We start from the raw sequence: 15,919 nt of genomic DNA on the forward strand, positions 1-15,919 counted from the left end.
TGATAAGCATTATGAGAATGTGTGTGCACATACCTTATAATTTTTTTTGAGTACATGGTGAATGCTATAGATATTGATATTCTGGAAGGCCATTACATAGAGTACTTGGTGAATATCACACGTCTAGATGTTCTGGAAGGCCATTACTCATAGAATACTTGGTGAATATCACGCGACTTGATGTTTCTAGGAAGGCCATTACTCACAGTATTTGGTGAATACCTTGCATCTCAATATTCTGCAGCCATTACTCAAAGAGTATTTGGTGAATATCATTGATATTCTGGCAGGCCAATGCTCATGATATCATATGTGATGTCAAGCCTTATTGAGTATTTGGTGAATATCATATCATATGTTGATATTCTGGGAGACCAATACTCTTGATATCAAATGTGATATCAAAATGATCAATATCTTTTGATCAAAGATATCCTTAATCTTGCTAACTTGATATTGCTTTGAGGTAATACGTGTGTTTATCCTCCTTAGCTAAGAGGGAGTGTTGATGTTTGGTAGCTTCTGTCGGATAAACCTATATATAATTTATATATATAAGTTTATTGTTATATGAAAGAAATATATATATATATATATATATATATATATATATATATATATATAACAATGATTAAATGTTTATTATACTAATTATCTAATTGACAAATAGACATGTCCCATTCATGGGACATGTCTCTTCATGGCTTATTCTCAATTTAAATAAGAGGTCGCTGCTGTTTGGAAAACACATACCAAGCATGGCAGTGCAAATACATTTGTAGCGATTAGGAAAATCAACAATTCCTACCAAAAAACATGTCATTACATCTTCAATAAGGGCTTTTTGATATGTCAATGCATATGGTGGGCTTTTTGGTCTCTAAAACACACACTTTTCACCCTGAAAAGCGTGTCATTACTTAGGTTTTCTCTTAATTGCCTGGAGATGGCGATTTTGAAGTCAAAATCACGCCATTACTCACTTAGAGTAAAATTGCATATGAGTGGCATTTTTCAACCCAAAAGCACATGTTTTTGAGACTCAAAAGTGCAACCTTACTCCTTTATACTGTTGGCTTTATGGGTGGTGATTTTGTCTTAAAAAACACATGCTTTTCATTCTCAAAAGGTAGTTATTACTCCATTATACATGTGTTTTTGAGAGGTGGCGATTTTGGGTTTGAAAACACATGTTTTGAGCTCTAAAAGGTGTGTCTTGATTAATATTTGGAAGGCTTTTTGGTTGTCCAAGCATGGGTGGCGATTTTGAGACCAAAAACACATGCTTTTGACCTGTAAAAACCCACCAAACTGTTAAGGTGATAGCATCAGTCGAACTGAATCATCCATAGATCATATTGTATATGCATTCTTTATAAGTTAAAGGATATATATGTATATATATAGATAATTACATATACAAAGAAATTAAACTCAATATGGTCGGGCTTCCTTATTATACTTGATAGTCTGGATAAATGAAACTAATAATAACAAGCATCTCTTCGAATGGTTATTAGACCATTGTAAATCCAGATTAGTTATGCCATGTAGGGACATGACCCTACGTGGCAATAGCCATGTAGAGTCATGTCTCTACATGACATGACTGTTGCCCTCATATATATTATCGCTGCCGATGGGAAATGGATCAATAACCACAGCAATCCTAAATATCTTCTGCAGCAGTCATTACCTTCAACAACGATCAGTAATTCAGAATTCTCTTATATATTGGGTCTGTTACATATGTCAGATTTGGTCAAGTTATTTACTGCAACAACTTGGTAAATATATATTGACCAATTAAGTTCTATTCTACATCAGAACTCCTATAAATTATTGTCAGTAAATTTGTGAAACTACTCTATCAGAGATCCTGTACATTTTTGCACTTGAGCGTTTTTGAGAAAAAACGAGATTTGCAGAAAAAAATCACTCATATCTTGGTCAATAATTGATGGATTTTGCTCTCCATAGGGTCGTTTTTGCATGAAATCACCCAATGATCATTCTTAACTACTCAAAAGTGCAGATTATAGAGGTTTTTGCTCATTCTATAACCCATCTAGGCACGTTTTTGCCCAAAAATGCCTTGCATTTGAGCATTTTCCTTCATTAAATCTTCAACTCTATGGTTCAAGATAAGATCTAAAGTATTGTTTATCACTTTCAGCTTGCATACAATCCATTTCAAGTTGCATATAATGCTTGGGATGCCATTTTTAATATGCATTGCATATTGGATATTGCTTGATCAAAATGGTTGCTAAAATGATTCAATTTTAATCTCCAACTTCCTACACTTGTCAAGCTACAAATTTCAACTCAAAATTTTGCAAAGATTGTATCAAGATTCGAAAGCTATTTAACTCTCCATTTTGAAAGTAGTCTAAATCCCAAAAAATATCTCTGGGGATGCATTTTCAGATTTTTTGCAAGAGATTAAAAGACTTCTTCCTTTGTTTCTTCAGGAAAAAGGTATAATTCTTTGTCATTTTAATAGGGATTTGTTGTATATATTTGTTCTTTTGATTATGCAAGTCTTTTCATATTCTTTTCAGATTTGCATAATGTATATGATTCGCTCCTTTTTTCCGTCTAAATTCTAAGTTGCATGTATAAGTACTTCATCTTGCTTGTACATGTAGTCGGGATTAAAAACCCCATTCTTGGAAAGCACTCTCATAAAGTGAGCTCATTTACCACATGCTTCTACGTCCAAAAATCCCACTTTCATGCTTGCATATACTCCATTCACATTTTAACGTACTGCTACCACATGACTTAAAAACTCATGATTGTGGTTGCTTGCATGATTATTTATGATAAAACATAGAGTTTCCTTATAAGTAAACATCCTTTAATTCATTTTCATGCATTTTCTATGCAACACAATTGTTGTCCACACATGCTTTCACATTCTAAAAACCCGTTTTTTGGTACTCCATGAAAACACATGTTTTTGAGCTCAAATTTTTGCATACATTCGCTGTCCCAATAACTTCTAGCTATACCTTCCATGTAGAAGGCCCATATTCCATGCTTGAATGCTAAAAAATACACCATGGTCCCCCTCTTGAAGATGTACATATATTGTGGAATTTTCATGTCATAGTTGCTTGCGTGCACACACACTTATCATGATAGAGGACAACACTCCATGTAAAGGTAAAGTGAGACAAAAAATGAAGTACTAGTGTGATTAGTATCACAATTTCATGCCTCCTTCACAAGTCACTTTTTATTGTGAAGACATCAAGGACAGTAATATCTCACACTTGGATATCGAGGATTTCTTGAAGCGAGTAGATGATGCATCCACAAATGATATGTTTTATATCAAACAAAGTGACATTCATCTAGTTTCAACTTTCCCTTTGGCTGCTCATGAGCTTGAGTTCTTATTTTCTTGTGCCATGAATCTAGATGTTTCTGTTAGAGTGGGGTTGCCGTTGCACCAAAAGACCAATCTTTCAATGCCTAATACAACCACTCAACTTATACTACATAGGAGGCGGTTAAGCCCTTGTCACGAATCGCGAGGGGAGCGTTGAACCAATTCCAACAATCTCCCCCTTAGCATTACTTGAGGGTTTGAGGATTCGAACCTGTGACCAAGCACTGATACCACTTGTTAGAGTGGGGTTGTTGTTGCACCAAAAGACTGATCTTTAAATGCTGGATACAACCACTCAACTTATAGTACACAGGAGGCGGTTAAGCCCTTGTCACGAATCCCGAGGGGAGCGCTGAACAAATTTCCAACAGTTTCCATTAAGAACGATTAGAGATCAAGATGGGAAGACCATATTTAATTTGGATCCAAAAATTCTTGACCAAATCTTTCGAGTTCTACCTGTTCCATTGGTGACTAACGTTACTAAACAAAAGGCCTTTGAAAGATGAAATAATGATATGGCAGAATGCAATAGGAATGTGAATGCCAACTAGTTAATAAACAAGAGGCCAAATCTTCTTAGATGGCCAAAGGGTGTGTGTCGCTCCAACTTCAAAGAAGGAATCAATGATCTCATCACTTTGCTTAGTCACATTGTTGGACTTAAAGAATCCAATGTCTTCGAGTCGTGGATGTACAAGTATACCTCTCTCATTGTTCCTTCAAAACAAAACAAAATCTTTTGAGGAGAGTTGATAAGTGATATGTTATTGGAGCAACTATCCTAACTCTCTTCGACTAAGACTTTCTATATCTGGTATACATTGCTGCTGTCTTGGGATCATTCTCAGGCCTATCTACCAGAGGTGATTGCATGACAATGCCAGTATGGGAGTATTTTGATCAGATCACTCTGAGATCCAACTGCATGCACTATAGGAGAATACAAGATATGTGCTTATTCAACTAAGGAAAGCAACTCCATTTGGGACCATTTTCTGCCTATTCTTGCCAACACAAACATTTAGTTTAAGAAAAGAGGGTTGAAGATCATAAAGTCAGAGTGTGGACAGATTTTAATCTCATTGGTCCAATCGGTCTAAGGGTTGAAATGAGAGGTAAATAGTTTGATGGCACAAAGTCTTTGACAACAGCTATTGCAAACCTCACCATCAAGGGTGACAAATGCAAGGGACGTGTGCTTGAGGTGAAATCTACTGAACCTCAAAAGATTCACATTGTTCTTAGTGATGATGAGCTTCCTTCTATGTCGAAAAAGTGCTCTCTAAGGAGACCTCTAAAAGTCTTGGTTGCAACCACCCTTTCTGATTCTCGGCCACCCTCTGACGAGTTAGCAGATTCACCCTTGCATGTTGCTATGGACGCTTTTCCTTTTGAGCAGGCATCATTCCATGTAGATCTAACTCTGATCACAGTGGTTATGCCTATCTCTTTAGTTGCTCTTGTGGTCTTGACAGTGGAGCAATATCACAGCTTTGAGAGTGTGTTCGTTCCTACACTATGTTTATCCCAAATGTTGTGGTTCCATCCATGGCATTGATGTATACTTCATCAACACAGTTCGAGCAATTCATGGATGAGGTCACACATAACAATCCAACTCTAATGACAATTATGTCTGAGGTCCCATCTATTGTAGCTATAGTTGCACAGGTTGATCCATTATCCACTTTGGTTACTGCTGCTGCCATAGGATCCTCTTCCTTTACTCTTCCTCCTTGGCTCACTGCAATTATTCAAAAGAGGGAGAAGGGAGAACTTCCACTTGAAGACTATGATTCCAACATGGTTGCTAAGGTCAAGGTTTCTAAGACTAGGAAGGCTAAGGTAGTATCAAGGATCAGGGTAGGTGCTGACAACACCAAATATGCGGAGGTAGCTAAGCCTCTTCTTGAAAAGCCAACAAAGCAAATGCAAACTGGTGGTTACAAGTTCACTACAATTAAGCTTGGTAAACAATCTTGCTTGGCTTGTCAACAAGATGCACATGATGCTCTTAGCATGCTCACACAAAAGAATGATAAGCTATGGGAAAGAAAGAACGTGGTTATAGAGGAGAATGCTAGACTGCAAGACATTATTGAGAAGATGAAGGCCTCTTTGACTATTCAGTCTTCGGAACACGCAATGCAAATTGCAATGAAAGCCAAAGTCATGGACGATTGGTGTGATCGTTTGATGTCCCAGGTGGTGAATGTGATCAAGGATAGCTTCAAGATACTGAGACACGAGAGAGATATTTCAGTCAGGTTGAAGGATTTTTTTGGTTCGTTTTATCAACAACTTAAATCTCTCGAAGTGGACCTAAATGTGTGGAAGACCATGAGCGAAGTGGACTTAGATGTTTTGCTTGATTATGGTAATTTCTTTTCAGTAGAGATGTACTACAATAACTTGTATCACATGGGAAACAAGGAAAAGGTGCTGCAAAGCCTAGTGGTTGAAGGCAAAGCAGCGTGACAGTGTTCACAAGGCCAAGAGCACATGATCAGCAATCGTTTTCAGTAGTTGACATGTGCAATTGTCATTGAAAATAGAGAATTTGTTGATGAGGAAGTTCTAATAATAGAGTTCGAGGAAGTTATTCACCTACAACTTGGGGTGGAAGACTTCGATTTTGGAGAGATTGATACTCTCACAAGCAACAGATTCTCACTTCGTGATCTCTAGAGCAAGATAAAAGAATGTAGCAATGTTACTGCGAAAAACACAAATTTTATCCTTAAGTTATCAGTTATTGCCGAAGCACATGAGAACCGGATGCAACAGTTCTACAAGAATTGTTGCACAAATTCAACGAGTTCATGGATACATTGTGAAACTGAAGATCTTTTTAAGTGCCTTGAACACTTCCTTCTTATGCTTTGTAGAAATAGAAATAGTTTTGGCAGATTACATATAGAAGCAATGTACTTTATAAATACAAGAGACATGTACCTTTATACTCGCTTCATGTAATCAAGTTGCAACAACATTAGGCATGCAACTTAGAAACCTATAGAAAGGAGAGATCTCATTGTAAATATTCATCTTTTGCTTTATACAAGAAGGCTATGCTGAAGTGCTTGTAACTTGAAAACTTTGTGTTGTGAAGCTTGGAGTTGATCTTTGTTTTCTTAAGTTGCCTTGATCAGTTTATCTTTTCTTTTGTTTATACTCTATCTATGTAGAGCATTTGAGTATTCGGTTTGTTTCTTGAAGACTTTGAGCTTTTGGAAACATAATTGTTATAGTTTGATAGGGGCTGCAAATACTTGGGACTAAAGATTTTGTGCTTTAAATTCAAGTATATTATTTCAACTTGGATAGTTGGCAAGAGGCATTGCACCTTGTTAGGCATTCACTTTACTCTTCAAAGAGGATTGATTGTAAGAGACTATGGGTTCTTGTTATCTATCAACCAAATATAGTTATAACTGCTGTTTTAAGAGTTGTTCTTACGTCAACTACTAAGCCACTGGTATTGTCATAGCAATAGGTAACTTTTATAATCTGCAAAGTAGTAGTTGTTATTGTAAAATAATTTCTGAAAGAAGAGTCTATTCAAAAAATTGCCCATTTGTCAAGTTCAGTTAGATTTCTGTTGTAGCCACCTACAGTAAGAAGGGAACCTCCCCTATAGCTGAAAGGAGGGATTTATCTCACTACACCATTACCTAAAGTTGCCAATTTGTAAGTTGTAGTCTTAGTGACTTACAAATTTTTTAGCCAAGAGTCCTTCAAGGATTGCCCATCCCAGGCATTCCCTCATTAGTCCATTATTTGTTCTTGTAGAGGCTCTATTGGGGTGCCAAGCAGCTTGGATGCCAGTGCTTCTCTTTTAAGCTCTAATTCAAAGTATGGCTGTATTGGCATAGAGCCTTGGCCCTTATCTTTGATCTTCATTATATTCTCTATTTCTTAAGGATCTTTCCTGTACATGGCTATTGGTCTTATACTTGGATCATATGGATAAGAGTATTGTTTTTTGGGTTCATATCCTCTAGCTGTGATTCTCATGGTTTCAGCATTTAGCACCATTTTTTAACTGTTTGATCTCATTTCCTTTTTAGCAATTTCCTTTTAATGATCCTTAATCTTCTTTCGTCGTACTTTTATTATTTGGGAATATCAAACTAATATGCTTCTTTCTATAGGTTAACCTAGTTATGGAAGGTTTAAGAGTGGCAAAGAAAAACTAACTAAATCACTGCACATCATGAAGGTTTATAGTTCTTGTGGTTTGTTACTTTTCCTGTTTTAAACATGGGATTCAATGTACGAGGGGTACTAACAGCTAGGAGATTGAAGTAAATAACTTTCACAAAATAAATAGTCTTGGGGAAGGTGTGGAATCAATCCCTCAATTTTGGAATATAGATAATAAATTTGCGACATCCTTAGGGACTTTATCAGATTAGAGTCCTTTTTGAAAATTTTTACCCCAGCTTGACTATCATACTTTAGAACAAATGTATCTCAGTATTTTGACCTTGTATTGAACATTGATTCGATTAATGTTTTTTAAACACGTTAACTATTTCCTAATATTTAAGTACCCCGCCTAGTTTCTAGTGCAGAAAAGGCAATTATTTAGTTCTGGATTTTTTAATGATTGGACAACTAATAACTTGATTGGGTGCCTAATTTTGGGAACTCAGGTGTCATTCTATAATTTAAGTTGTATTTGTTTTACCATATACTTATCCACTCATTTTGTATACAGATCAGGCTAACTATCATGATTGAGGATCCAAGGGAAGCTGAGCAGAAAAGACAATTAGGATTAGAGGATGCTCGAGGCTGTACTAGAGAGGACTTGGCGGAAGCCCTCAAGGATGTATGTTCTTCACTTTGGTTCTTTTTTTTCTATTAAATTTCTCAAAATTTGTACAAATTCCTCTTCATGTGGATAATGATATTTACAAGGATATTCTCTCTCTCTGCGTTTATGTAAACATACATTAGCCATTATCTTTTTGACCTTTTTAATGTTTACCATTTATGATTACCCCTTTTTGGTATTATTCATTAATATATTTAATTTGAGTAAGCATGTGATAGCCTCTGTTTTCAAATTATGCTATTTGTCTTTATCACGATAACATTGAATTATTTCTTATAACATTTAAATATACATAAAAAAATGTTAATTGTGCTGCTCCGAATCTGGAAGTGTTCTCAAATCATCCACCTTTGAATAGTGAATGACCTGAAAATGAATTGATTCTGGAAGGGATAATTTGTCACCTAAAACGATGAGGAAAAATGTCCTCGTTTACTTTGGAGTATCCAAGCTTTGCCTATGTTTTAAGGTAAAGTTTGGTTCAGCAGGCATGCCAGTCTCTTCCACTATGAATTTCTTAACAAGAGTTAGATTCTTTTATAGTTTGCTACTCACAAAGAGGAAAACAGCAAAGGGCAGCCAAAGAATAGAAAACAACAACACAAGATGGGTCACTTCATAACGGTAAAAACTACCAACTCAAAATTAGGGTGGTTTATAAAATTGTTCAAATAAGTTTTGTTTAACTACTGTGAAAAGATCCTTGTCCTCTAAACTTCTTTTCTTGGAACATCAGAATTTGTAAGACCACTCACAGAAACCTCTTCCAGCCTTGAAGCATTAGAAAAGGAATCCAAAATTGTACTATCCATAGGAAAAGTCTCTTTATTGTCTTCCTTACTACATTTCCTTAAGGCTTAAAAGTAACAATAGACTCCTCAATGGTAGTCAGAGCATGATTATCTTCCTCAAGTGAAATGGGTTTTCTTTTTGTTCGGACAACTTATAGTAGTATGGCCCACTTCAAAACAACAATGACAAATAATTCTGGTCTCAAGTTAATTCTGTTGCTCCCAATGTCGATATCTGGAAGACAAAGTAATCTGAGAAGGAAGCACCTTATTTTTCCCCAAAAACACTCAAAATCTAGCAAACAAGAAACGCTTTCAAAGCTTTGTGATTTGATTGGTAGCACAGTATTGCTCAAAAGTATCAGCAATAATCATTCAATTTTTTACAATCCAGAATTCCAAAACTCCAAAGGCAGCCTTGGCAATTTAACCCAAACAGGAACTTGAAACTGATTATCATTCATTATATTAATACTTGGAGACCAGTTTCTAAGACAAAGGCCATTCTTCCCTAATAACCAAGGACCTTTAAGAAAAATCACTGAGCAATTATTCAGATTTGGAAAGAAAAAGAGGAAAATATTATTCATCATAGCAGCTATCTGAACTTGATGTCTTGGTTTCCAATTTCAAATCACCGATTTTTTGATAGAATCAATGTTGGGATGCTTACCATAGAATCCCCCACAAGTGAATTTTCAAGCTAGTTTGATGAATCGACCGTAAGATAAGCAAGGATATCAATATAAATCTGCACCTCCACCTCAATGACAGTAGAAACTCTAGGGCAATCACTCTCTCAAAAGCTTCAACAGTCTTCTCACATGCATAACCTTCTGGCAAGTTGAAAGAATCAGGTTCCTGCAACATGCAAGTTGCCTCACCACAAAGCCCCTCAGAAACCCTAAGGGAAGTGGAACAGTAGGAGGGTAGCCAACCGCCACCCCACTGCAACCCTAAGGGAAGCAGGAACAGTAGGAGGGTAACCAGCCACCACCCCACTAGATTATATAACAAATCCAGACTGAACAAAATCTGCAACAACCACGGAGTTTTCACCATTTGAAGCTTCCTGAGTAGAAGCTGTAGGTGCCATCTGGACTTGTCAAAAATTCTCAGTCCCCAAAACTGACCCCACCTCAAGAACAGTTGCATTAGGCCTTCTAGCAACCTCAGACTCTTGGGCCTTTAGAAGCCTCCAACAAAATGTCCAGGAGCAGGTTTCCTCCTATTCTATCCATTCGCTCATATAATCAAAACCACCATCATCCTTGTTAGAGACACTAGCATAATTGTTATTCTATGCCTTGCTTGAGACAAATCTGCCAAAGTTATTTTGGTCCTCCTCAACTCATTCTTGCACTGAAATATTTTTATTAGAAAAAGAAGCAACAGAGTTGCAACCTCTCCATCACCAATACTGTTTATGTACATACCAGCCATCACTAGGGTGCATGGAAACCCTTACCATCTCCTAGGGAAAAAAAACTTGCCATCTTCTACGTATGGTTCTCATCTGCATCCACCTCTGCATCCACCTCTACACCACTGCTTACTCTAGAGGTTGAACAAGAGCTTGCCGTTGCTTTGGTTTCCCTTCCATCCACTTCCTTTCCCTTGGCTGCATCCTGCCCTTTCACCTAAGCATTAAATGTTATATTTCATTACTGTTGACATTATTGGACAATTAGTTCGTAAAGGTTTTTGTTAAAGGAATTCTCTGTTATCTACTTTAATTTTTTGTCTTCGCTGAGGCCCAAAACTTGACTGTGTCACATGATACTCCTTTTGATGTAAAAAACTGGTCATTTGTGTGCCAAAGTTGACATTGGAAATAGTTCTCCGCAGCTGAGTCACAAGTTATCTATTAAAAATCCAAAATTTCAAAGTGTCAATTTTTCTAACCTGTTTGCTGTTTTTAATTATTAGAAATAATCAATAATGTATTATTGATTATTATTTTCTAAAATAAAAATCATTCTTAATAAATAATCGACACTTTAATGAATAAAACGATATAAATAAAAAATAAAAAATCAATAATAGCAGCCACCTTTTATAACTATTAGCTTCTTTCTAGAATCAACAGCCAAGTCAAATAGAAACTGCAGCCAAAAGGTGAAAAATGTGCCACAACATAGGTACACATTCTACAAAGTCTATCAAAACAAAAGCTATGGTTAAGTTGGTTAAGTTGCACCTAGCAAAGAAAAAAGGAGCGAACTTATTGAAGTGAAAACCAAATGCCAACCAGTCTTCAGATAAAGTGGCAGTCATAAAAGAAAATAGCCAAGTCAAAAGTGGTGTTCAGCTCTGCACAGGTTGAAGTCCAATATCAGCAAAAGAAAAAACAAGGATATAGATAGTGTAAAATGCATATCTGGTATTAGTTATAATTTATGTCTTAGTGATCTTGGAATTTTGATAGTTGGTGGGTATGGTTATGGCTCATCTATTGATTGAATTAGTTTTGGTAGCTATTGATGGTTGTATTTCTTTGGCAATCTAGCAAGTTAATATTAGTTTTTCTGATGGTGGGAAAAATCAACATGTTGGCTTTTTTCCTTTCTTCTGGTTTTGTATAGCACATCACATGAATAAAGAATTTAATTCTTATATCATATGAAAACTCTCTTAATCACTATACTATTTTTGAATGAACCATTTATGTGTATGGAATCAATTTATTGTTCTTCTAACAGTTCAATATTCATTTAGCAAGTAAATAGGGGCAGCACATAATTAGGGTTATGAGATGTCAATTTAAATCTTAACGGGAATATGAGAATTTCTTAAAAGTGAACTGAATCACCAGGAAAAAGATAATTGAAATCATATCTATTTCATCTTCCAATTAGTCGAAGCAAGAAATCAGCAACCAAGTCAGTAGTAGAACATAAAGTAAAGTTGTACTCTTTGTAAAGTTTAATATTCTAAAGAACAGTGGGGTGGAGATAGAAAAATTGTGCCTTACTTGGGTGCACTTCTAAAATGTTTTGTCTTTTATTCTAACAGTACAGCTAAAATCAGGTTCACCTTAGGCTAGGCAAACCTTTTACAAACATTTGCATTTTTAGTACAAATTGTGGTCAACTAATAAAAAAAATCTGCTTTATACACTTTTGCAGATGGAGCTGACATTGCAAAGGGAAGTTTGTTTAGAAAAAGATGTAATATGCAGGTCTTTAGCTTGATATTAAGTTTTGCATGGATGTTTATGCTTCTTTAGATAAATATTTTTACGTTGAGAAACTTGAAGTTAATAATCAATACAAAGTAGAGAACTCTGGCTTCCGGAATGCTTGATAGCAGACACTTTTTGCTGATTTTCCCTTGTATGGCAACTTCCAAAAGTGCTTTGAATATGATTTTATTTCGAATTTATTCATGAAAATCAATGACAGGTATTTCTCATTGAAATTTGAGCTAGATAAAGTTGATAGCCAATATCTTTATTGTATCCCCAATCAGACAAACGTAGGAATCATGCACATTTCTCAAAGTGTACAAGCTGAAATGATGAAAAAATATTACGTATAGAAGTCAACCCTGCTGAAAATATGTCGACTCTTTACAATCAAAATTCTCAATTGTGAACAATGGTTCCCCACTTCCCATAATGCTGATATTACTGTAAAATCCTTCAAATGCAAAACATTCAAGTATAACAGCAGATTCAAATTATTCTTGAGCTACTATAATACTGAAAACCACATACAAACTTCATTTTTCAGTAAAAAGGGGCAGATTTGATTGCTATGATAAATGTCACCTCAATATTATTGGAAAAAACATAGTTACACCACCATTGGGGATGGGGGGATAGTGGAACGAGCGAATGGGTTTCCAGGATATTGGGACAAAGGGCCTCAATTAGCAGATGGCGGGGTATCATGTCCCCTATTTTCCTTCAATAGAATCTAATAGTAAATAATAAAATAAATAAATAAATTACAATATAATTTATTATTCGATTAATTAACTATATTAATTAATATAATATAATATTTCATAAATAACACAAGATATTATTATACAATCTTTTTTTAAAATATCATTGAAAATTACTAAGAATATAATAACATTATCTTAATATATTATGATAATTAAATGAAGTCACCCACCTTAATCATAGTGAGATGATAAAAACAAAGGAAACATAATATAGTTGTTAGAACAATATAATTGATAATGCATATATATCATCAGAGGAGGTATATCTTCCAGAGATTCTAATCAGGCAAGGGATATCCATCGAGCATGGAAAGATATAATAAATGATAAAGTCACATGGAGAACATACGATCAACAATTAAACCATGCAGTCAGGGATAATGGAATAGAACACAATCAGCATAGCATCCAAAACTACAGTCCAATCAGGACTTACAATTGAACCCAGTCAGCAGCGAAGAAAATGGGAAAAGTATGGGAGAAGAGCATCAGAGTTATTACAAAACAACATCCTATAGTTTTACCCAAAGAAACAAGAATCGGAATCGGCAAGGCCGAATCGAATCGTGAATCGGCAATGAATCGGCAAATTTGGAAAAACCCTTTACATTTAAAGATTTTAACAATTTAAAACTTATTTCATGCACCCTTTATTGAATATAACTTAAACACACTATAATATCATCAAATAGAAGTTAAAACTTAACATACATAAACATGGAACATAAAATCCATCACATATGTAACTATGTTATCTAAAATGTAAATTGTAGGCTAGTTGAAGTAAATAGAAATCAAATGATCATAATGATTTAAATCATAGAATGTATGTAAGATGATCCATAAGACATCAAATCATAAATGTATGTAAGAATCTAAAATGCAGATCCATGAAAGTTTGAAACATATGTCTATCAATGATTCAGTATCAATATCTGTAAACAAAATATAAAAACAAGGCTCCATCTCAAGCCTCAGACTCATAGTCATCATCATCATCCTCAACATCATCCTGAAGCTCGACTGCAGCCTTAGCCTCAGCCTCTGAGTATCCAGTTTGCCTAGTAGCAAGGCGTCTAATGTAGGTCCTAGAGGACTGCCAAGCCATATCTCCCGCATGTAAGATGGGCTCATGAACGTCCTAGGGCCTGTGCCTATGCGTGCACGTGTGCGTCTACCAATGCCTGAAGAACATGCTCTAGCTGCCTCAGCCTCTATATCCACCTGGTCAACCCAAACACGGTCTTCCTCAGTGAAGACTGGATCCACAACCTCTGTGAGCCACTTTGATTCTAGATCAATCTCCTCCAGAATGATTGGAGAGGAGTCAGTGCCCAAAATCTGTTTGATCCTAAGACGGAGGTTGTAATGAACAAAGACAATATCATTCAACTTCTGCACTGTCAACCTGTTTCTCCTCTTCGAATGGATGTGCTCGAACATGGACCAACTGTGCTCACATCTAGAAGCGCTGCTTGGCTGACTCAGAATACGAATGGCAATTTTTTGAAGTTTTGGGGTTGTGGCCCCAAACATTTGCCACCATCTATCCGCAATAAGGGAAAAATTGAAAATAGAAACAATTAGTCTCATTTACAAATTACAAGTTAACTCTAAAATTACATAATCAACTTTAAGTTTAGAATCTAGATTCATGAACATTGAATATATTATTTAATTTTTACCTGGCTGTAGTGTTGTCTGAGCATTTATGGCCATCCTGCTAGAGAAAAGTGGCCCCTCTTTATTGTTGAATTGGTCTAGCTCAACAATCGCAGCAGCGCTATCTTCATCGCTACTCAACCTCTGAATCACTGTGTATAAGCCAGTGAGAACCTCTGCATCCGCCTTGAACTCAGGACGGAAACGATATGCCGGGTTTAGAAAGTAAGTTGCTGCATGGATGGGTTGATGGAGTTGATTCTGCCATCTCCTATCGATGATGTCCCAAATAGGGCCATACCTCTCCTGTACTCCTGCATATTGGGCTCTGATGGCCTCCTTGACCCTATCCATGCCCTCATAAATGTAGCCCATAGAGGGCTTCTCCCCATCAACAGTTCATAGCAAATCTACAAGGGGCTCAATGACCTACATATAAAGTAAAACAAAAAACTTGAGTCAAAACTTAAATATAAAATAATATAACTTAAAGTAAAAGTAAAATACTAAATGTTAAATTGCAATAAATTTACCTGCAGGATTTCTCTAGCGGGTTTCCAAAAACCATCTTCATCAAATATGCAATCCGCCACATCTATCCCTGCAGTGGTTGTAGCATAGGAAGAGGAAATCCACTCTTGCCCAACAAACATGCTCCTCAATTCATCCCTTGATGTCAACAAGGACTGCAAGGTGATGAAATTCGAGGCAAACCTCGTGATACCTGGGCGAGCTAACTCCTTGCCTTCTGTGTACTTCCTCATTGTGCTAAGGACAAATGAATGATTATAAATGAATTTGCATATGTTTTTTGCCCTTTCCACACATGACTTGACAAACTCAAGTTTGTCAATTTCCTCCAACATGAGGTCAATACAGTGTGCCGCACAAGGGGACCAAAATATGGTGGGTTGCCTCTCCATCAAAAGTTTATCTACAACAATTTTAAGTCAATTAGAAATTCAAATTTCAAAATTCAAATAAATTTATTTTCAAAACTTGAAAAGTTAAAAGTTTACCTGCAGTAACATAACTTGCTGCATTATCCATCACCACCTGGATCACATTTTGTTCTCCCACCTCTGCTATGACTTCCTCAATAGCCTTACATAAGTATGTGGCATTTTTTACATGTGCGGAAGCATCGATGGATTTGATGAACATAGTATATCCTACAGGCAAAACAACGAATTAGAATATTAAAATTAAATGGATCATCAACAAATTAGCATTCAACAAATCAAAATTTACAATTATGTATGTAGG

The 15,919-nt window shown here is 36.0% G+C and overlaps 1 protein-coding gene across 1 annotated transcript in view; it reads left to right on the forward strand.

The window, feature by feature from the left end:
• The window catches only part of CEST (death domain associated protein), a 115,651-nt gene that overhangs the window by 19,249 nt on the left and 80,483 nt on the right, over positions 1 to 15,919 (forward strand). Inside the window, exon 3 of the mRNA XM_089796891.1 lies at positions 8,127 to 8,240. Coding sequence (XP_089653017.1) covers positions 8,127 to 8,240 — 114 coding nt within the window. The remainder of the gene's footprint in view (positions 1 to 8,126; positions 8,241 to 15,919) is intronic.

Source organism: Cupressus sempervirens, chromosome 8 (assembly GCF_028749045.1).
Source record: "Cupressus sempervirens isolate cs-2001-9-10 chromosome 8, ASM2874904v1, whole genome shotgun sequence".
Taxonomy (NCBI): Eukaryota; Viridiplantae; Streptophyta; class Pinopsida; order Cupressales; family Cupressaceae; genus Cupressus; species Cupressus sempervirens.